At 44.7% G+C, this 24,042-nt stretch overlaps 2 protein-coding genes across 4 annotated transcripts in view; one reads left to right on the top strand and one right to left on the bottom strand.

Moving 5' to 3' along the window:
- Positions 1-2,164, top strand: part of LOC143275941 (actin-related protein 2/3 complex subunit 5-B-like) — a 7,832-nt gene extending 5,668 nt beyond the window's left edge. Inside the window, exons 3-4 of the mRNA XM_076580286.1 lie at positions 537-713; positions 1,496-2,164. Of these exons, the coding sequence (XP_076436401.1) occupies positions 537-713; positions 1,496-1,558 (240 nt within the window). The 3' untranslated portion in view covers positions 1,559-2,164. The remainder of the gene's footprint in view (positions 1-536; positions 714-1,495) is intronic.
- A 1,565-nt stretch (positions 2,165-3,729) lies between these two features.
- The window catches only part of LOC143275847 (uncharacterized), a 62,419-nt gene continuing 42,106 nt past the window's right edge, over positions 3,730-24,042 (bottom strand). For all 3 annotated transcript variants that reach the window (XM_076580136.1, XM_076580137.1, XM_076580138.1), the window contains 8 exons: positions 22,231-22,326; positions 20,147-20,236; positions 18,258-18,360; positions 17,121-17,302; positions 16,624-16,722; positions 14,794-15,087; positions 13,476-13,583; positions 3,730-10,291 (listed from right to left, as the gene is read on the bottom strand). In XM_076580136.1, coding sequence (XP_076436251.1) covers positions 10,133-10,291; positions 13,476-13,583; positions 14,794-15,087; positions 16,624-16,722; positions 17,121-17,302; positions 18,258-18,360; positions 20,147-20,236; positions 22,231-22,326 — 1,131 coding nt within the window. In that variant the 3' untranslated portion in view covers positions 3,730-10,132. The remainder of the gene's footprint in view (positions 10,292-13,475; positions 13,584-14,793; positions 15,088-16,623; positions 16,723-17,120; positions 17,303-18,257; positions 18,361-20,146; positions 20,237-22,230; positions 22,327-24,042) is intronic.

Raw genomic sequence — 24,042 nt, 5'->3', positions numbered from 1 at the left:
AGTATGCACTCACTTAGCACACATAAAAGAACCCATGGCAACAAAAATACAGTTGCAGACAGAAAGGGAAAGAAAAAAGTACCATACAATACAAATTACAATACATCACAATACAATATATATCAGAGATATACACATATATCAGAGATTGATATAAATGTAGTCAGGCCAAAAGCAAAATGAGAGCCATATGATAAATGTTTTATCCACTGCACTGAGAATTCATTACAGCTTAGTCTTTTGTGGACATGACTCTCAAACTAGGAGGCAAGATTACACTGGCTCTTAGTGCTGCCATCTTGGGGGCTAGTTCCCAGTAATTGGCCTTTGGGAAACATCCCAACACCAACTGTCCTGAAACCCACTTGGCCAAGAGAGTGGGGATGTAACTTGGGCAAGACTCTCTCCACTATAATGAACATCTAGCTCAGATAGTCTGGACAGCAGTTGCCTCCTTTGCTGTTCTGATGGTCCCAGTCGGACATGGCTGACTGTCATACATGAAATATATCAGACACGTTACAACTGGTGTGCAGGATCGTGCAGCAGGCACTGTGGTACGGGTGTTGACGTCATTCAAAACAGTGGACATTGAGAAAGCTGTGAAGTCGCTGGATGCCAAGAGTGTGGATACACTGATGAAGTACATCTACAGAGGGTTCGAATCCCCTGCAGACGGCAGCAGTGCTGTTCTCCTCACTTGGCATGAAAAGGTTTGAGCAGTTTTTGTCCGCTCTTTGTGTGTGTGTGTGTGTTTGCGTAGCCATGCGTTTGTTGTATATTTTATTTATAAATACTCAAGCGTATATTTGTGGGTGAGCATGTACATTTATTATATGTGATCTCATCTGTCTGTGTTTTATATTCCCAGTATGCAGTTTAGTTAACTGGTCTGTGCACTTAGAAATTATAGTCTGTCTCAGTTCTTCATTTTAAAGGTCCATGGACCTCCTGAAAAAAAAAGAATGGGATATCATGTGTCTAACTCTTCAGTTTCAGGATCACTTCCCCAGTGTGTTTATGTAAGAGAACTACTTTTGTATACTAATTTACTATTCCTGTTGTTGTATTACTTGTTATTTTTTCTCTCTTTTTTATGGGGGGTCTGAGGGAGGAGAGTGGTGGACAGGTTACACTGATGAAAACAGGAAGTGATTATGTGAAGCAACTGATAAATAATTGAATGAAACATTAACAAATTTGAAGAAAAACAAACAGAAAACATGAAATTATTTATAAAGTAATTACTGATTATTAGCACAGAATAGATGCACCAGTTTATGTTATAGTGTTTTGTTGTTGTTGGGGTTTTTTGTTTGTTTGTTTGTTTGTGGTTTAATTTTGTTACATTTTTTTTCCCCATGATGTAATGCAGTACCTGCTTTTTACTCAGTTTGGGTGGGGATATTGTGAGATGGTGGGAATGGATGAACAAGTATTGAACACCTCACTCAGAGAAATCATAGTTTACTCATAACAAACTTTCCTGTTCCAGACATTTGCGGCTGGAGGCCTGGGCAGCATTGTGCGAGTGTTGACAGACAGGAAGAGAGTGTAGCTATCTTGTCTCTAGGTGCTTGTGTGTTGTGCTGTTTGTACATAAATAAATTCATCTTTTTTTTTTCATTTGTTTGGGTTTGATAAACACAACACTCTTCATCAGGTCAGACTGTCTTAAAATTTATTGCAGAGGGTGTGCAGTGATTTAAAATAAAGGGTATTTGTTTCTTTTGTGTGGGAAGATGACAATCCACTTCATGTAAGACATGAGTTTGGACCCAGGTTTTAAAAAACAAAAACTAATTAGATTTATGTTAGGTTTTGAGGTTTCATGGTAATTTATGCCTGGAAAAGAAATGAATATTTGCTAAGTTATTGAATCATGTAACTCATTGTATCTTTAATAACAAATCACCTGACTGTACCCTTCTCTTCTCACAAGGTTTGATGTGTATGTGAATTGGGACGTCGCGGCTGTCCCAAGGGAGAGAATGTGTCGCTGCAGTCTGTCAATAAACGTTCAACATCCCTTTCTATTTTAGTTTAATTAGGCCATCCGTATGATACAGTAAGGATTTGTATCTTTGTAAAATGTAACAATGTTTTTAAACCTTTTTTTTCTTGCAAATGTCCTATTATTAAAGTGATTGAGATTGAGTGCAAACATTTGCTTGTGAGTTTTGTTTGGTGTGCAAGTATTCATGTCAAATTGTTTAATTTCTGATGTCACCTTGTGCTAAATCCACTCTTTCCTGGCTACAATGCATTCTGTGCACACTACTTTGACTCGTGTGTTTAAACAAAGTGAGTCAATGTGATCAACTGGTCTTGGTTGTCTGTGTGTCTCAGTTTGTGTGTGTGTGTGTGGGGGGGGGGGGGGGGGGGTAGTATATGTACTTTCTTTTGTTGATTTGGATGTGTGCGTCTGTGGTATGTGCGTCTGTGATCATCTTTAAAAGTTTCATTCTCTTGGCAACCACAATTGAAAAATGAACTTAAACTTGGTAGGGTTCTACAAATGAGTAAGACTTTTCCAGACATCCTTTTATGATGTAGTGAGCAGGGTGAAAGGACAAAGGTCAAGGACAGTGGCAAAAATATTAAATGGAAGAAGCTATCTATATGATATCTGACATGAAATTTTCATCACACTTTGTGTTGTGATTGGTCGTGATGACAGCATGCTTATTGAAGTTCGTGGTCAGCGTTAAAAAAAAAAGAAAAAAAAAGAAAAGTATTGGCATTACAGAGGAGATTCATTTTCCATCTGTTTGACAACAGGCTTCAGGTGTATTTACCGTCTGCTGTCACAGGATCCTCAAACATTTACAGTCTGCTTGATCATAGGATTCTCCAGCATCTGCTGGATGTTCCAACATTTAATTGTCTGTTTCATCACGGGATTTCCTTCCTTTTGCCTTCTGCTATCACAGGGTGTCCCAGCATATACCATCTCCTGTCATAGGATCCTTGAACATTTACCATCTGCTATCCCAGGATTCAGGTATATTGACTGACTGCTTTATTGCAGAATGTCAATGGATTTACTATCTGCTATAACAGAATTGCCCCGCATTTACCATGTTTAGTTTTAACGTCTTTTCGCTGTTTAGTGATATTAGACGGATACCAAAAAAAAAGAAAAAAAAAGTATGTGCACATAGGAGATGAGGCGTGGGGTACATAAGAAGAGGTGGTGGAAAACGAAGAGCTATGAAGACCTGTAGTGACTAACAGTGAATTATAACATGAATTACGACAGTGAGTTAAGCATCTAAATAACAGTAAAAAAAAAGCATGCTAATGATAACAAAAACGTGATCAGTCAAAGGTAGATACCAACTTAACTTTGAATCAAACATTCAGAAATTTTTTTAATTAATGAATTATTATTCAAAACATCTCCTAAGGACAAATATGTGTTTGGAGGAAACAGGTCGGCTAGTTTTTGAAAGAACAGTTGTCTTGTTTTATGACACTGGACAAGTATGTGGTAGACATTGACTTCTTTTCTGCACACACTGCATATTTTTGCAAAATTTACTTCGTAGGGCATTCAAACAGAATCGATGAATTAAACTTCCCGTTTACCATTTGATTTACCATATACGTGTGTGTCAGTGTATTCACACCAGGCTTTCCACAATTAACCAAATTTTTGCACACACATCTGTGTGCACATCTTACCATCACTTTTATTCATTGTGACACAAATAGATGATAGACACAGACACCACACACAAAGATGGACACACAATGTGTACATACACTCGTTTTACCATCACTCGTGTATCACAGATACATACACACTCGTGAGCGCACACTCAAACTTACGCGTGTACACACGCATGCACACACATGCTGACAAAGTGATCCTTTCATTCATGTTTCTGCCTCCCTCTTCCTCTCTCACAAACTTCAAATTTGGTTTCTGTTCTACAGTTGGAGTCTTAAACATCACGCTGATACACACAGACAGCATCCAATATTCCCCTGCATCTCTTCCACACGATCACATACAATGCAGTTTTACATTGCACAAACGATACACAAGCCACACGCTAATCTATAATATGCTATATTACCTTCCTTTCACACAGACACACACATACTGTGGTTTTCACAGCAATTAATTTTTATTTTGTTTGAGAGATGCATCCCAAAGCAGTGTATCTTTCAAAGTAAGTTCTAACATATAGCCATACAGGAATATGTACATCTTCCATTCACTTTATCAATGCATGCCTTCCACAAAAAAAGAAAAAAACTCAACTTTTACAAAGCTGTAATTTAAAATGGTGAATTCATCATGATTTCATCTATGGCTTGTACATGTGCACTCATAGCAAAAAAAATGAGCCCCTTTAACCAAACCTTTTTTTTTTCAAATCTCTCTCTTTCACACACACACACACACACACACTGACACTTAAAAAAAATCTTTAAAAATCAGTCTTTCATGTGGATTTGGTTGACAACTGGGTCTAATTCCTGTCAACATGTTTCAATTAACAATGTCTTTCTCTCTGTGCTCGCCTCTTACATAATCTTTCGACATTCACCAGAAACTCTATTCTTCACACTTGAACGTAACTAGATCACTGTAAACCATGCAAACATATCAATTTATATATTTATGTACCTTTGCTGCTTTTTGCCCAGCTGACCATGCAGGCCAATATCAGGTAAGAAAAACTAAATATCAATATCACATATGAAAAAAAAAAAAAAAAACCCTGGAAAAGAAAAACAGGTACAGAGCCATATCCGTGCTCATACCCCCCAAAACAGTGTATGGCTGCCTACATGGCGAAGTAAAAATGGTCACACACATAAAAGCCCAGTAGTATATAGAGTGAACATGGGAGATGCAACCCATGAACGAAGAAGATACTGATGCACATAACCTTGGACATGCCTCTGACGTTGACCATTCTGTCAATTCCTTTGGCGAAAAGGATTATAAACTGACCTGAACATAAACATAAAACATACACAAAATTATATAACTAGCATACCGGACCAAAAACTGCCAATGGGCACCTTATAGTCCCAGCACAAAAAGAAAACGTCACCACAAGAGTGCCAAATTAGCAAGTCTAGGAAAAGAAAAAATATATATATTCAAGACTTTCTAGTAAAAAAATATGAATGGACCAGCACGACAGAGAATGAGAAAAGAAGAGACGAACGAAAGAAAAGGAGAGGCCTGGAAACAAAGAGAGCACGGGAAAGAGAAAAATTCCAGTGCAGAATTTCCAGAAGGCAGGAATACTGTTTACACTGAAAGAGCCCAGGCATCCTAATGGTGGCTATGCGTGCACACACACACACACTATTTCTGCACAAATGTTAACTCTTTCAGTGCCAAGCTTATTTTATGCACAGTGACAACTATTTGCCAAGGCAGTAGGGATGTTTTGGTCATAAAAGGTAATTAGAAAAAAAATTCTGGCAAGCAAACTACTAAAAGAAAGGATAACCAATACTCTACTGAAAGGAAAATGAAGACACTATCCAACGATGATAATTTCACATGAATTTGATGATCTCATAATATGAAAATTCCTACAATGACATGGATGGAAATCTCTGTTCTGGGGCACATGTTTTTGCACACTGCAAGGGAACGGAAATTTCCGTCCAGGGCACTCAAGCGATAAATGGATCAAAACAGAATGTTTAACACACAATACGATCAACCAAGAGACTGGATTCTGATATATTTACCTCTACACCCTCAAAACATACATTGTGGATAAATGTAACAGATGTGACTGATTTACAGAGTATACCCATTTAGATTTACTGTATCATACATAGATAAATCATTACTCATTTATTGCACAAGCATACGTGGTCTTTACCTTTATGATCCAACTCCAAGAACATAATTTGTTTGAGTGTATTACAACAAGGGATTAAACAAAAAATTTTTAATTCTTTTTGTAAAGTGATTTTTGCAAAACCTATTCCAACAAAATGCAGAAAACAAAATATGTCAATGCACAGCGAAAGATCTACACATATGGCAAGCAATGCCTTTTTTTTCTAGTACTACAAAATGAATAATAAAATCTGCTCAGTATGCCCAGACAACAGAAACTTTACTTGGTATGTAATCACTAACGCAATTTCCCCCTTTTTTTTTTCTTTTTTTTTTTTTTTGGTGAGGAGGAAAAGGGGTGGCAAATTGCAGAGAAAGAAATATCAAAACACATTTTCTATCCTTTTGTTTTTTTCAGGTAAAATCCATCATACAGAACAAAATGACAAAGTGGGAGAAGGGGGAACCCAAGTATCCATGGTGACAAAAAACGTAAGTGTTGAAAGACTGAACTTTTTTTTTTTTTGCTTTTAGCAGACTCACCTATTTTTCCAGTCAGACTGTTCTGGACCATTTAACAAAATCATCACACACTATGTTCTCTGAAGGCTTTATGTGCTGCAACCATTATCACAAATTTACACACACACACACACACAAATAATAATACTAAAAATAATAATGCACATTGACATAGTGCCCTTTCTCTGACAGCTCAGGGCGCTTATCATTCAGCCATACAATCATTCAGCCATACAATCATTCAGCCATACAATCAATCATTCAGCCATACAATCATTCAGCCATACAATCATTCAGCCATACAATCATTCAGCCATACAATCATTCAGCCATACAATCATCAGCCATACAATCATTCAGCCATACAATCATTCAGCCATACAATCATTCAGCCATACACACACAGAGATACAGATGCCAAGTTGCATGCAAACACTAATGGTTTGAAAAAACAAAAACAAAAAAAGGTCCAAGGTCTCATTGCCTTTTATGGACATGTGGCAGTGATTTCATATCCACTGTGTCTGGGGCTCGGCACAAGAAGGCGGGACCCAATCTTCGCCTTCCACCATTTTAAACTCACCTGACCAAATTCAGGTACTCATTCACACCTGGTTGGCGTGAGGGAAATCAGAGTCAAGTGCCTTGCCCATGGACACAGCACTGTGCAGGAATGGAGCCTCCAACTCTGATCACTGGTGACCACTGATCAACAGCAGAGGAATGTCTGTGGTTGGACACATTGCACTCTATGTCTACACTGTATGTGTTTATATATATATAAATTATATATATATATATATATATATATATATATATATATATATATATGCACACACACACACATACATACAGTTTTCATGACAAATAAATATTATTCTGATTCTGATACATATGCAAATCCTCACTAACCCACCACACACTCACATGCGCACACGCTCACACACACACATACACAAATCGCACATAGATGAAAACCACATTCCTACGTACATGGAGAAAAACGGTCATTATCCAACCAACATGACATATTTTGCACAGGCAACTTGCACGACATTCCATACATTAAAAAAATTCAAATAAGTAAACTTCATCATCCCAGCACATATCATAAGAACCAACATCCCATCTAAATGCATGAACTTGTTTCAGACCCTTTACTAACCTGAAACAAACGGACTGCAATTACCGATAATGAGCTCACACACCCACACACAGACCCACCACACAGACCCTCCCCCACCCCCCACACACACGCACATAAAATAATGGTTGTGAACTAAATTCACTTTTTTGTTGTTGTTTTTTTTACCAGCAAGCCTTTGCTCCCCACATAAACGAACCAAAAAAACCTACAAATTCTGAAACCAGCAATGTAAAACTTCCATACAACAACACTCATTTGGATTAAGACGTTTCAGTTGTTGTTGTGGCAAAGATTTGAGACCTCCCGAAATTCTTGTGTCTGCATTATATCCCCAGTAACACAAAGAAATTAGATCAACCTCCACCACACCCCCTCCCACTCCCCTAACACTATGTCCATGCACAGATGTTTGGCTTCAGTTGCAGGCAGCACCATGCTGACAGGTTTGAGTGAAGCTTGTATGGGACTGCCTCAGGAGTCCATCTTGGAGGGAAAAAAAACAAACTTCTAAGCCAAAAGCAAATTTCTCTTGGCTCACTACAGTGTCCAGCGTCATAGCAGCAAAGCAGGCACACACCTTTCTGGACACATGGATGATAATACTGAACACTTATTCAGTGCTTTTTCTCAACTAATGGAGCTCAAAGCGCTTTTCATGAACTAAACTTATTGGCTGTAGATGAGGAAAAAAATAAAATAAATCAATTTATACACTGTTACTACAAACTGATGCCTCCCATCCAACTCTCAAGCACACACATACACACACGAACATATGTAGCCTTTTTCTTCTCTCTTTTTTTTTCTCTCTTTTTTGGCATCCAACATTTGGAACGCGTGAAACGACAACTCTGCAAGACAATCCAACACACGAAATATATGATTTGTTTTATCCCTCACACAGGTTAAACACAAGGAAAAACAAATCCTATTATCAGCTATTTGCTGGCAGCATGATTAGTGGTTTTACTGATGTCAACGTTGAGGTTTAAAGTTTATGAAGCCTTTTAGGACCATAGAGTCAGTGAATTCATGTACATTGTGTCTACAGCTCGGCATAGGAACACAGGGCTCAGTCCTCTTCTGCCACTTTTAACCTTCCCTTTCACACCTGGATGGAGTGAGGAAACCTGGAGTCAAGAGCCTTTCCCCAGGACACACCACTATACCTGAACAAAGTCTTGACCCCCAGTCACTGGTGGACACTGAATCAGAAATCCAAATCTACCACAGTGCCTCCTGATGTGGAAGTTTAAAAAATGGAGTAAAAACATACCTACAGAAAAAAACATTGAAAAGATATGAACAAAAAAGTGTTATTAAAATGAACAGAGTGAATGATATTCACCTGTGAAACATATTGCAAGAAATAATTGGATACAACAAAAACACACATTCTCCCTCTCCTTCAAACTATCTCAACCATGTGACTTTGACAACATTTTTGTTTCCATTTCTGTTCTTCAGACACATGTGACAGTCAATCTTCAAATTAACTGCTCTGAAATAATTCCTTGATTCCTTTGTCCTGGCAGTCCACCTCACTTTGTGCATATTTGACATATAAAAACCCTCTCACATGCACACATACACTGTGTACCAACATGCCCAAGCACACACTTGTACGTAAACATACACAATTCACCAAAGCACATAACAACTCACACATGCACATTACCGTACATACCCTTTGTACACCCAACCTCAGAAGCGAGGTATATATATATAGTGACTTTTTTTCCACAGAAAATTCTTTTCCTCATCATTCAGCCAGACTCCTGCTAAAAATTAATAATAATAATAATAAATAAATCAGACACCTAGCTCTTCACAGATTGCTCTCAATGTCAAATCTTCTCAACACAGAATCACAGCATTTATCTATAATATAAAAAAAATAATCAAAAAATTGGGACGAAAAAGAAATGCTGCACATTCTCCCTCATCAACATCTCAAAGCAACTGAGATCTCCATTAAAAAAAACAGAACTAGGCAACACACACACACACACACACACACAAAGAACACACACGCACACACACATACACACACAGAACACACACGCATACACACAGAACACACACACACAAACTCCACCCCCAGCTTCAGCCCAGCAGAACATAAAACCTCTCGACCATTGATCATTCCCCAGAACACAACGGACGCCCAGAGCAGAGCAGTAATCACCAAAGACACAGTCGTCTCCCCTCCTTAGCAAAAAACACCCCCACCTCACACCACACCCCCACCTTACACCTCACCACCACACCACACCCCCACCTCACACCACACCCCACTCCTCCAAAGTGTCTTGACACACATCCAGTCAGCTCTTCCCTGCTAGGCAGCCGAATGACCATGTTTTTAAAGTGCCTAGGTTTGGCCTCTGACTATGGACAGTCACCATGTATGAATGTAAGAGAGGAAGTGTGTGTGTCAGTATGAGGGAGGCACCACATAAAGAGAGAGAGCTGAGGGAGTGTGTGTGTCAGTACAATGGTGGCAGATAATGAAGAGAGCGGGAGTGGATGGTGTGTGTGTGTCAGTATGACAGGGGCACGCGACATGACGAGAGAGGGAGTGTGTGTGTCAGTATGACGGAGGCATGACATCAAGAGGGGGGGTGGAGTGTGTGTCAGTACGAGGGTGGCACAATCTTGGAGGTCTGGCCCTTGCCCATGCTGGGCCGACTGCCGAACCAGGACATCTTCCACTCCAGGGTCTGTTTGATCAGCTGCTGCTCCTGGTTGGAGAAGTTCAGCAACACCGCCACTGCCTTGATCAGCTGTACAGCCTGCAACACACAGTCACCTTCATTGTGGTACACCGTCATCATGGTACATTTCTATAGGTTGTACTGCCTGGAACACCACACAGACACCGTCATCATGGTACATTTCTATAGGATGTACTGCCTGGAACACTACACAGACACCGTCATCATGGTACATTTCCATAGGCTGTACTGCCTGGAACACCACACACACTGTCATCATGGTACATTTCTACAGGTTGTACTGCCTGGAACACTACACAGACACCGTCATCATGGTACATTTCTATAGGCTGTACTGTCTGGAACACCACACACACTGTCATCATGGTACATTTCTATAGGCTGTACTGTCTGGAACACCACACACACTGTCATCATGGTACATTTCTACAGGTTGTACTGCCTGGAACACTACACAGACACCGTCATCATGGTACATTTCTACAGGCTGTACTGTCTGGAACACCACACACACCTGTCATCATGGTACATTTCTATAGGCTGTACTGTCTGGAACACCACACACACTGTCATCATGGTACATTTCTATAGGCTGTACTGTCTGGAACACCACACACACTGTCATCATGGTACATTTCTATAGGCTGTACTGTCTGGAACACCACACAGACACCGTCATCATGGTACATTTCTACAGGTTGTACTGTCTGGAACACCACACACACTGTCATCATGGTACATTTCTACAGGTTGTACTGTCTGGAACACCACACACACCATCATCATGGTACATTTCTACAGGTTGTACTGTCTGGAACACCACACACACTGTCATCATGGTACATTTCTACAGGTTGTACTGTCTGGAACACCACACACACCATCATCATGGTACATTTCTATAGGTTGTACTGTCTGGAACACCACACACACCATCATCATGGTACATTTCTACAGGTTGTACTGTCTGGAACACCACACACACTGTCATCATGGTACATTTCTATAGGCTGTACTGTCTGGAACACCACACACACTGTCATCATGGTACATTTCTACAGGTTGTACTGTCTGGAACACCACACACACTGTCATCATGGTACATTTCTATAGGCTGTACTGTCTGGAACACCACACACACTGTCATCATGGTACATTTCTACAGGTTGTACTGTCTGGAACACCACACACACTGTCATCATGGTACATTTCTATAGGCTGTACTGTCTGGACCACCACACACACTGTCATCATGGTACATTTCTACAGGTTGTACTGTCTGGAACACCACACACACTGTCATCATGGTACATTTCTATAGGCTGTACTGTCTGGAACACCACACACACTGTCATCATGGTACATTTCTATAGGTGTACTGCCTGGAACACCACACAGACACCGTCATCATGGTACAGTTCACAGCTTGATGCCCTTCAGGGGAAAGGTGTTGGGTATGGAGGGGACAGAAAGACGAGGTCAGAATGAAGGATCAGGCATGTCAGAGAAATACTGATCAAAGGGGGTGGAACATCCAACAACCCAAAATAACAAAAAGGTAATAGAGGTTGACAAGCAATCAAACAGAAATAGAGGTTGACAGGCAAACAGTAACAGAAGCTGACAGGCAATCAAACAGAAATAGAGGTTGACAAGCAATCAGACAGTAATAGAGGTTGACAGGCAATCAAACAGTAATAGAGGCTGACAGGCAATCAAACAGTAATAGAGGTTGACAGGCAATCAAACAGTAATAGAGGTTGACAGGCAATCAAACAGTAATAGAGGTTGACAGGCAATCAGACAGTAACAGAGGTTGACAGGCAATCAAACAGTAATAGAGGTTGACAGGCAATCAGACAGTAATAGAGGTTGACAGGCAATCAAACAGTAATAGAGGTTGACAGGCAATCAAACAGTAATAGAGGTTGACAGGCAATCAGACAGTAATAGAGGTTGACAGGTAATCAAACAGTAATAGAGGTTGACAGGCAATCAGACAGTAATAGAGGTTGACAGGCAATCAAACAGTAATAGAGGTTGACAGGCAATCAAACAGTAATAGAGGTTGACAGGTAATCAAACAGAAACAGAGGTTGACAGGCAATCAAACAGATAGATGCATGCATATAAATACCCCCAACACACGTAACACATCATACACACAACCACACACAAATATGTGAACACACAACCCATACCCATATTCAAAACTCTCCCCCAACACACACACACCCCCCTCCCCCACATCCACCATCCCCCAACACACACACACACCCCTCCCCCACATCCACCATCCCCCAACACACACACCCCTCCCCCACATCCACCATCCCCCAACACACACACACCCCTCCCCCACATCCACCATCCCCCAACACACACACACCCCTCCCCCACATCCACCATCCCCCAACACACACACACCCCTCCCCCACATCCACCATCCCCCAACACACACACACACCCCCTCCCCCACATCCACCATCCCCCAACACACACACACCCCCCTCCCCCACATCCACCATCCCCCAACACACACACACCCCTCCCCCACATCCACCATCCCCCAACACACACACACCCCCTCCCCCACATCCACCATCCCCCAACACACACACACACCCCTCCCCCACATCCACCATCCCCCAACACACACACACCCCCCCTCCCCCACATCCACCATCCCCCAACACACACACACCCCTCCCCCACATCCACCATCCCCCAACACACACACCCCCCCTCCCCCACATCCACCATCCCCCAACACACACACACCCCTCCCCCACATCCACCATCCCCCAACACACACACACACACACCTCTCCCCGACATCCACCATCCCCCAACACACACACACCCCTCCCCCACATCCACCATCCCCCAACACACACACACCCCCTTCCCCACATCCACCATCCCCCAACACACACACACCCCTCCCCCACATCCACCATCCCCCAACACACACACACACACACTTCTCCCCCACATCCACCATCCCCCAACACACACACACACACACCCCTCCCCCACATCCACCATCCCCCAACACACACACACCCCTCCCCCACATCCACCATCCCCCAACACACACACACCCCTCCCCCACATCCACCATCCCCCAACACACACACACACCCCTCCCCCACATCCACCATCCCCCAACACACACACACCCCTCCCCCACATCCACCATCCCCCAACACACACCACACACCTTCCATCCACTTCTCACCTCAGACTCCCGACTCAGCATGAACTTGAGCACGACATGTTTGAGGTACTGGAAGTTGATGTCCTGCTCCAGGTCTCTGCGCACCACCATGCCTCTCTCCTGGGACACCTGATGCCACATGTAGACACTCACATCAACACAACACCATGCCTCTCTCCTGGGACACCTGATGCCACATGTAGACACTCACATCAACACTCACATGGACACTCACAGCAACACTCACATCAACACACTCACATCAACACTCACATCAACACACTCACATCAACACTCACAGCAACACACTCACATCAACACTCACAGCAACACACTCACATCAACACTCACAGCAACACACTCACAGCAACACTCATATCAACACAACACCATGCCTCTCTCCTGAGACACCTGATGCCACACGTAGGCACTCATATCAACACTCACATGGACACTCACAGCAACACTCACATCAACACACATCAACACTCACAGCAATACACTCACAGCAACACTCACATCAACACAACACCATGCCTCTCTCCTGGGACACCTGATGCCACATGTAGACACTCATATCAACACTCACATGGACACTCACAGCAACACTCACATCAACACACTCACATCAACACTCACAGCAACACACTCACAGCAACACTCACATCAACACAACACCATGCCTCTCTCCTGGGACACCTGATGCCACATGTAGACACTCATATCAACACTCACATGGACACTCACAGCAACACTCACATCAACACACTCACATCAACACTCACAGCAACACACTCACAGCAACATTCACATCAACACAACACCATGCCTCTCTCCTGGGACACCTGATGCCACATGTAGACACTCATATCAACACTCACATGGACACTCACAGCAACACTCACATCAACACACTCACATCAACACTCACAGCAACACACTCACAGCAACACTCACATCAACACAACACCATGCCTCTCTCCTGGGACACCTGATGCCACACGTAGGCACTCATATCAACACTCACATAGACATCAACACTCACATCAACACAACACCATGCTTCTCTCCTCGAACACCTGACACCACGCATTAACACAAACATACACACACACACACACACATGCATACACACACACACATGTGCACACACAAACACAGACATGCACACGCACACACACACATTCACACACACTCAACACACACTCAACACACACACACACACACATGCACATGCACACACACACACAACACACACATATACACACTCACTCACACACACACACACACATACACACTCACACACACACACACACACACACACACACACAATCACCACCTGCATCATAGACGTCAGTGTCATGGGTTTCACAGCGGCCGTGGTGGATGACAACACGGACGATGACGATGACACAGGCAACACCGCTGATGACGACGTGCTGACCATCTGTAGAGATACGGAGGTAGACGGCACCGCCTGGCGGGGGGCAGGGGGCAGGTGCTTGCGGCTGGTGGAGGGGGAGGGGATGTTGTTATCATCGCTGGCCTCGTCGTTGGGCAGTGCCTGCACCCGCAGCTCTCGCTGCAATGTCTGCCGCAAGTCTTTGACTGTCTGCTCCTGCTTCTTCAGCGTCTGTCAGGAGGAGGAAAGGGGGAGCGTCAGTTCTGACATTCTGGGAACCACTTACCTCACTGACAGTGTCCATGTAATTGTTTATTCTTTTGTTTCACGTCTGTGTACAAAGTGATTTTGAACTGAAATATCCACCCCAACCGGTGCCTGACCTGATGACTCCTTTTCCTATTCCTCTCTCCTTATTTATGTGTGTGTGTGTGTGTGTGTGTGTGTGTGAGGGTGGTTGAAAGTGTGTGTGTGTGTGTGTGTGTGTGTGTGTGTGTGTGTGTGTGTGTGTGTGTGTGTGTGCTGAAGCTTGAATGAAGCCTGACCGAGCGGCACAGAAGACAAATGACGAACGCCTACAAGCAGCTCTCGTTTGTCTTTTCCCTGCAGTGTAAATGAACCTGTTTGTGTGGAGCTCTTGGAGCTTGGTATCTGACCAAAGATAGGCTTCACAGAAGTATCCATAATGATGTTAATAATAATACAATAACAACTCAACACAACACTGGAACAGGACAGTGGTGACACAGACAAGGGAGACGACTGACCCATGCCCTGTTGGCCTACTGGTCTGGATACAACACAACGCAACGCAACGCAACACAACACAATGTATCACAACACAAAACGACACAACCCAACCCAATACAACACAACAGAGCCTGATGCAACACAACGCAACACAACACAACACAATGCAACATAACAGTCTGATGTAACACAACACAATGCAACATGACACAACACAACATGACAAAATGCAGCACAACAGAGCCCGAGGCAACACAACATGATGCAATGCAAAGCAACATGGCACAGCGCAACCCTTCACAACACAACAATGAAAAACAACACAACATAACCTGACGCAACACAACACAAAGCAACATAACAGGACATGACATGATGCAACCTGACGACAAAACAGTACGACAAAACACAACACGACACTCCATAGCACAGGAACAAGACGGCCTGCGGTGACACAAAGGGAGACAACAAGGCCACACACAGAAACAGCACAGCGGTGACACAAAGGGAGACAACAAGGCCACACACAGAAACACAGCACAGCGGTGACACAAAGGGAGACAACAAGGCCACACACAGAAACACAGCACAGCGGTGACACAAAGGGAGACAAGACCACACACAGAAACACAGCACAGCGGTGACACAAAGGGAGACAACAAGGCCACACACAGAGAAACACAGCACAGCGGTGACACAAAGGGAGACAACAAGACCACACACAGAAACACAGCACAGCGGTGACACAAAGGGAGACAACAAGGCCACACACAGAGAAACACAGCACAGCGGTGACACAAAGGGAGACAACAAGACCACACACAGAAACACAGCACAGCGGTGACACAAAGGGAGACAACAAGACCACACACAGAGAAACACAGCACAGCGGTGACACAAAGGGAGACAACAAGGCCACACACAGAAACACAGCACAGCGGTGACACAAAGGGAGACAACAAGGCCACACACAGAAACACAGCACAGCGGTGACACAAACACAGGGAGAGGACTGACCCGTGTCTTGTCGGCCAGCTGGTCCTGCAGGGAGCGGATGGTGGACTCCAGGTGGTCAGTGCTGCCCAGTGCCGCGTTCAGCGACTCCAGCTCCTGGACCTGCACACAGGTGGCACAAGTGTTTGTGGGGTCACAATTCTCTTCTTCTTCATTCGTGGGCTGCAACTCCCACCTTCACTCGTATGTACACGAGCGGGCTTTTACATGTTTGACCATTTTTAACCCACCAAATGCTAACATGGATAACAGGATCTTTAATGTGCATATAATTGACCTTCTGCTTGCGTATACACATGATGGGGGCTCAGGCACACGCAGGTCTGCACATATGTTGACCTGAGAGATCAAATATCCACCCGTAACCCATTAGGTGTGCTGAAAGCGGGTATCAAACTCTGGAAACTCCGGTGAGAATCCAGTGCTCTATCCATTTGATCACCACAGCCACAGCTGGCGCAGAAGACACACACACAATGTGACAAACTGACAGGACAGACCTGACTGTGCATGGCCGACACCCGGTCGTTGAGGTCGGCGATGACGTCCTCCTGACCCTGGATTGTCTGCTCCTTCTCCGCCAGCTGAGCCTCCAGGTCTGCCCGCTGCTGACTGAGCTGCTGCAGGTGGGCAGTTAGCTGCTGTGACAGCTGAGCATTCCGCACCATCAGCTCCCCCTTCTCTGCACACCATCAACACACTTTTCACTTTCTCCACAAGCATTCAGACAAATCTGTAAACACTACACCACATCTGCTAGGCAGATGCCTTACCAGCAGCACAGCCCAACATGCTTAATCAGGCCTTGAGTGCAGGCATGTATATGTGTGTACTTTTCTGGGTGGATTTCTTCAACAGAATTATGCCAGAGGACAACACTTAAGCTGCGATGGGTTCTATTTCAGTGTGCCAAATGTGAGCTGCACATGGGACCTCAGTTATATCGTCTCATCAAGACACGCTCAGTTTGATTTTCCAGTCAAACTTGGAAGAAAGGGCGAGAGTGTGAATCAAACCCAGACCCTCACAGACACTGTTCTGACAGATCAGCATCTGAACCACTCTGCCACATTCCTTTCCGTCACTCACAGAAATAAACAACTTGAAAAACAAATCACTGATATAAACCAACCCCCTCCCCCCCAAACCCCCAAAACAATCAATGGTCAGTTTAGTCAGAAATCACTAACAAGTTAATCAGTTATTGAAAATATCTACACACACATCATCAACCTTGACATATCCACTGTTGACTTAACTCCACAAGTCAATACCACAAACCTCTGAGCTCAACAGTTGAGGAAGAAATGGAGAAAAGTTGAAGAAAGGAAGAAAGAAAGGGAAAACACTGAGTGACTGACTGGATGCTCGGTTTATTTTCCAGTCAAACCTGGGAGAAAGGTCGAGAGCAGGATTTGAACTGAGAACCTCACGGTCACTGTATTGGTAGATAAGCATCTTAACCATTCTGCCACCTTGCTCACACACACACACACACACACACACACACACACACACTCTTCAGGACAATGACTGAGGAGAAAGAGAAAAACAAAACAACATAACTGACAACAAAGACGACAATGACAGTGACTACCACCACCCCCACTTCCACAACATCAGTCCTCCCCCCTCACCCTGGTCACTCTCGTTGAACTGACGTCTGGTGGCCGAAAGGTCAGACCGGGTCACCGTCAATTCCGTCCTCAGCTCCTCCACTTCCTGTTCCAGTTTCTGCACCTGTCGCACAACACACCACCACGCTACAGTCACCCATGTCATGCACCTGTCGCACAACACACCACCATGCAACAGTCACCCGTGTCATGCACCTGTCGCACAACACACCACCACGCAACAGTCACCCGTGTCATGCACCTGTTGCACAACACACCACCATGCAACAGTCACCCGTGTCATGCACCTGTCGCACAACACACCACCACGCAACAGTCACCCGTGTCATGCACCTGTTGCACAACACACCACCATGCAACAGTCACCCGTGTCATGCACCTGTCGCACAACACACCACCACGCAACAGTCATCCATGTCATGCACCTGTCGCACAACACACCACCACGCTACAGTAACCCATGTCATGCACCTGTCGCACAACACACCACCATGCAACAGTCACCCGTGTCATGCACCTGTTGCACAACACACCACCACGCAACAGTCACCCGTGTCATGCACCTGTCGCACAACACACCACCACGCAACAGTCACCCATGTCATGCACCTGTCGCACAACACACCACCATGCAACAGTCACCCGTGTCATGCACCTGTTGCACAACACACCACCATGCAACAGTCACCCGTGTCATGCACCTGTCGCACAACACACCACCACGCAACAGTCACCCATGTCATGCACCTGTCGCACAACACACCACCACGCTACAGTCATCCATGTCATGCACCTGTCGCACAACACACCACCACGCAACAGTCACCCATGTCATTCACCTGTCGCACAACACACCACCACGCAACAGTCACCCATGTCATGCACCTGTCGCACAACACACCACCACGCTACAGTCATCCATGTCATGCACCTGTCGCACAACACACCACCACGCTACAGTCACCCATGTCATGCACCTGTCGCACAACACACCACCACGCAACAGTCATCCATGTCATGCACCTGTCGCACAACACACCACCACGCAACAGTCATCCATGTCATTCACCTGTCGCACAACACACCACCACGCTACAGTCACCCATGTCATTCACCTGTCGCACAACACACCACCACGCTACAGTCACCCATGTCATTCACCTGTCGCACAACACACCACCACGCTACAGTCATCCATGTCATGCACCTGTCGCACAACACACCACCACGCAACAGTCATCCATGTCATTCACCTGTCGCACAACACACCACCACGCAACAGTCACCCATGTCATTCATGTCTGCTTCCCCAATATCTTTACCATCTGGAACACATCACGTACATTCTGGAACAATTTCACATTTTCAAGAATAAGGACTGTTGTCATAATTAGTAGTAGTCATAGAAGTAGACGTAATAGAAGTAGTGGTGGTAGTGATGATAGTGGTAGCAGCAGTGGTGAAAGTAGTAGTAGTGGTGGTGGTGGTGGTGGTAGTGGTGGTAGTGGTGAAAGTAGTAGTGGTGGTGGTGGTGGTGGTGGTAGTGGTGAAAGTAGTAGTAGTAGTAGTGGTAGTAGTAGTAGCAGTGGTGGTTGTGGTGGTGGTGGTAGTGGTGAAAGTAGTAGTAGTAGTAGTAGCAGATACTGTTGTTGCTGTTGGAGGTGGTGGAAGATGAAGAGGATAAATAATGAGGATTATAATCAAAATCATCATTAGCAGCAGTAGTACTAGTAGTAGTGGCAGCAGTTGTTGTAGAATCATTGTTACAATCATCATCATTATCATCATTACTACCAACATTATCATCAATATTGTTGTTTTGTTGTTGTTGTTGTTGCTATTATCACCATTATCATGACCATTATCATTATCATGACCATCACCGTTACCTTGAGGTCCTGTCCAGAGGAGGTGGTGTTGTGGTCATCCAGCTGCTGCCTCACCTTGCTGAGCTCTTCTTGCCACCTGGTCGCCTCTTCCTGGTCACCATGGAAACACACACAGGTGCACAGGTGTTGGAATTTTTTCTTTTTTTAAACACACAAAACCATATATGCATGCATACATACAAACAACCACACTAAAGCATTGATAAGTATGAAAGAATGTCCATAAATAAAATATAAGATAAATACACACATGCACAGGTATACACACACACACACACACACACACACAGGCATAAGCACACACAAACACACACACAGGCATAAGCACACACAAACACACACACAACAGCATCAGCACTGATGATGTGTCACCACCCTTCATTCATGTCTCACCTGGAGTCCACACCATCAATGTCTCACCTGGAGTCCACACCATCAATGTCTCACCTGGAGTCCACACCATCAATGTCTCACCTGGAGTCCACACCATCAATGTCTCACCTGTAGTCCATACCATACCATCAATGTCTCACCTGGAGTCCACACCATCAATGTCTCACCTGTAGTCCACACCATCAATGTCTCACCTGTAGTCCATACCATACCATCAATGTCTCACCTGTCCACACCATCAATGTCTCACCTGTAGTCCACACCATCAATGTCTCACCTGTAGTCCATACCATCAATGTCTCACCTGTAGTCCACACCATCAATGTCTCACCTGTAGTCCATACCATACCATCAATGTCTCACCTGTAGTCCACACCATCAATGTCTCACCTGTAGTCCACACCATCAATGTCTCACCTGGAGTCCACACCATCAATGTCTCACCTGTAGTCCACACCATCAATGTCTCACCTGTAGTCCACACCATCAATGTCTCACCTGTAGTCCACACCATCAATGTCTCACCTGGAGTCCACAACATCAATGTCTCACCTGTAGTCCACAACATCAATGTCTCACCTGGAGTCCACACCATCAATGTCTCACCTGTAGTCCATACCACACCATCAATGTCTCACCTGGAGTCCACACCATCAATGTCTCACCTGGAGTCCACACCATACCATCAATGTCTCACCTGTAGTCCACACCATCAATGTCTCACCTGGAGTCCACACCATCAATGTCTCACCTGGAGTCCACACCATCAATGTCTCACCTGTAGTCCACACCATCAATGTCTCACCTGTAGTCCACACCATCAATGTCTCACCTGTAGTCCACACCATACCATCAATGTCTCACCTGTAGTCCACACCATCAATGTCTCACCTGTAGTCCATACCACACCATCAATGTCTCACCTGTAGTCCATACCATACCATCAATGTCTCACCTGTAGTCCACACCATCAATGTCTCACCTGTAGTCCATACCATCAATGTCTCACCTGTAGTCCACACCATCAATGTCTCACCTGTAGTCCACACCATCAATGTCTCACCTGTAGTCCATACCATACCATCAATGTCTCACCTGTAGTCCACACCATCAATGTCTCACCTGTAGTCCACACCATCAATGTCTCACCTGTAGTCCACACCATCAATGTCTCACCTGTAGTCCATACCATACCATCAATGTCTCACCTGCAGTCCACACCATCAATATCTCAGCTGTCCACACCATCAATGTCTCACCTGTCCACACCATCAATGTCTCAGCTGTCCACATCATCAATGTCTCACCTGTAGTCCACACCATCAATGTCTCACCTGTAGTCCACACCATCAATGTCTCACCTGTAGTCCACACCATCAATGTCTCAGCTGTCCACACCATCAATGTCTCACCTGTCCACATCATCGATGTCTCACCTGTAGTCCACACCATCAATGTCTCACCTGTCCACATCATCAATGTCTCACCTGTAGTCCACACCATCAATGTCTCACCTGTCCACACCATCAATGTCTCACCTGTAGTCCACACCATCAATGTCTCACCTGTAGTCCGTACCATCAATGTCTCACCTGGAGTCCACACCATCAATATCTCAGCTGTCCACACCATCAATGTCTCACCTGTCCACACCATCAATGTCTCAGCTGTCCACATCATCAATGTCTCACCTGGAGTTCAGAGCACCGTGTCTCTGCCGCCTTCAACAGCTGTTCCTGCTTCAACTCCCGCTCCATGGCCGCTTCTGCCTGCTGGTCTTTGTGTTCCTGTCAACACACAGTATTGTGGTCAGTGTGTAACTCTGTGTTCCTGTCAACACACAGTATTGTGGTCACTGTTGGTGTGTAACTCTGTGTTCCTGTCAACACACAGTATTGTGGTCAGTGCGTAAGTCTGTGTTCCTGTCAACACACAGTATTGTGGTCAGTGTGTAACTCTGTGTTCCTGTCAACACACAGTATTGTGGTCAGTGTGTAACTCTGTGTTCCTGTCAACACACAGTATTGTGGTCAGTGTGTAACTCTGTGTTCCTGTCAACACACAGTACTGTGGTCACTGTTGGTGTGTAACTCTGTGTTCCTGTCAACACACAGTACTGTGGTCACTGTTGGTGTGTAACTCTGTGTTCCTGTCAACACACAGTACTGTGGTCACTGTTGGTGTGTAACTCTGTGTTCCTGTCAACACACAGTATTGTGGTCAGTGTGTAACTCTGTGTTCCTGTCAACACACAGTACTGTGGTCAGTGTGTAACTCTGTGTTCCTGTCAACACACAGTACTGTGGTCACTGTTGGTGTGTAACTCTGTGTTCCTGTCAACACACAGTACTGTGGTCAGTGTGTAACTGTGTGTTCCTGTCAACGCACAGTACTGTGGTCAGTGTGTAACTCTGTGTTCCTGTCAACACACAGTATTGTGGTCAGTGTTGGTGTGTAACTCTGTGTTCCTGTCAACACACAGTATTGTGGTCAGTGTTGGTGTGTAACTCTGTGTTCCTGTCAACACACAGTACTGTGGTCACTGTCGGTGTGTAACTCTGTGTTCCTGTCAACACACAGTACTGTGGTCAGTGTTGGTGTGTAACTCTGTGTTCCTGTCAACACACAGTACTGTGGTCAGTGTGTAACTCTGTGTTCCTGTCAACACACAGTACTGTGGTCACTGTTGGTGTGTAACTCTGTGTTCCTGTCAACACACAGTACTGTGGTCACTGTTGGTGTGTAACTCTGTGTTCCTGTCAACACACAGTACTGTGGTCACTGTTGGTGTGTAACTCTGTGTTCCTGTCAACACACAGTACTGTGGTCAGTGTGTAACTCTGTGTTCCTGTCAACACACAGTACTGTGGTCAGTGTGTAACTCTGTGTTCCTGTCAACACACAGTACTGTGGTCAGTGTGTAACTCTGTGTTCCTGTCAACACACAGTACTGTGGTCACTGTTGGTGTGTAACTCTGTGTTCCTGTCAACACACAGTACTGTGGTCAGTGTGTAACTCTGTGTTCCTGTCAACACACAGTACTGTGGTCAGTGTGTAACTCTGTGTTCCTGTCAACACACAGTACTGTGGTCAGTGTGTAACTCTGTGTTCCTGTCAACACACAGTACTGTGGTCACTGTGTAACTCTGTGTTCCTGTCAACACACAGTACTGTGGTCACTGTTGGTGTGTAACTCTGTGTTCCTGTCAACACACAGTACTGTGGTCACTGTCGGTGTGTAACTCTGTGTTCCTGTCAACACACAGTACTGTGGTCACTGTTGGTGTGTAACTCTGTGTTCCTGTCAACACACAGTACTGTGGTCACTGTCGGTGTGTAACTCTGTGTTCCTGTCAACACACAGTATTGTGGTCAGTGTGTAACTCTGTGTTCCTGTCAACACACAGTACTGTGGTCACTGTTGGTGTGTAACTCTGTGTTCCTGTCAACACACAGTACTGTGGTCACTGTCGGTGTGTAACTCTGTGTTCCTGTCAACACA

The sequence above is a fragment of the Babylonia areolata genome, chromosome 31, assembly GCF_041734735.1.
Source record: "Babylonia areolata isolate BAREFJ2019XMU chromosome 31, ASM4173473v1, whole genome shotgun sequence".
NCBI classification, from domain to species: Eukaryota; Metazoa; Mollusca; class Gastropoda; order Neogastropoda; family Buccinidae; genus Babylonia; species Babylonia areolata.
This window is presented reverse-complemented; position numbering and strand designations above follow the sequence as displayed.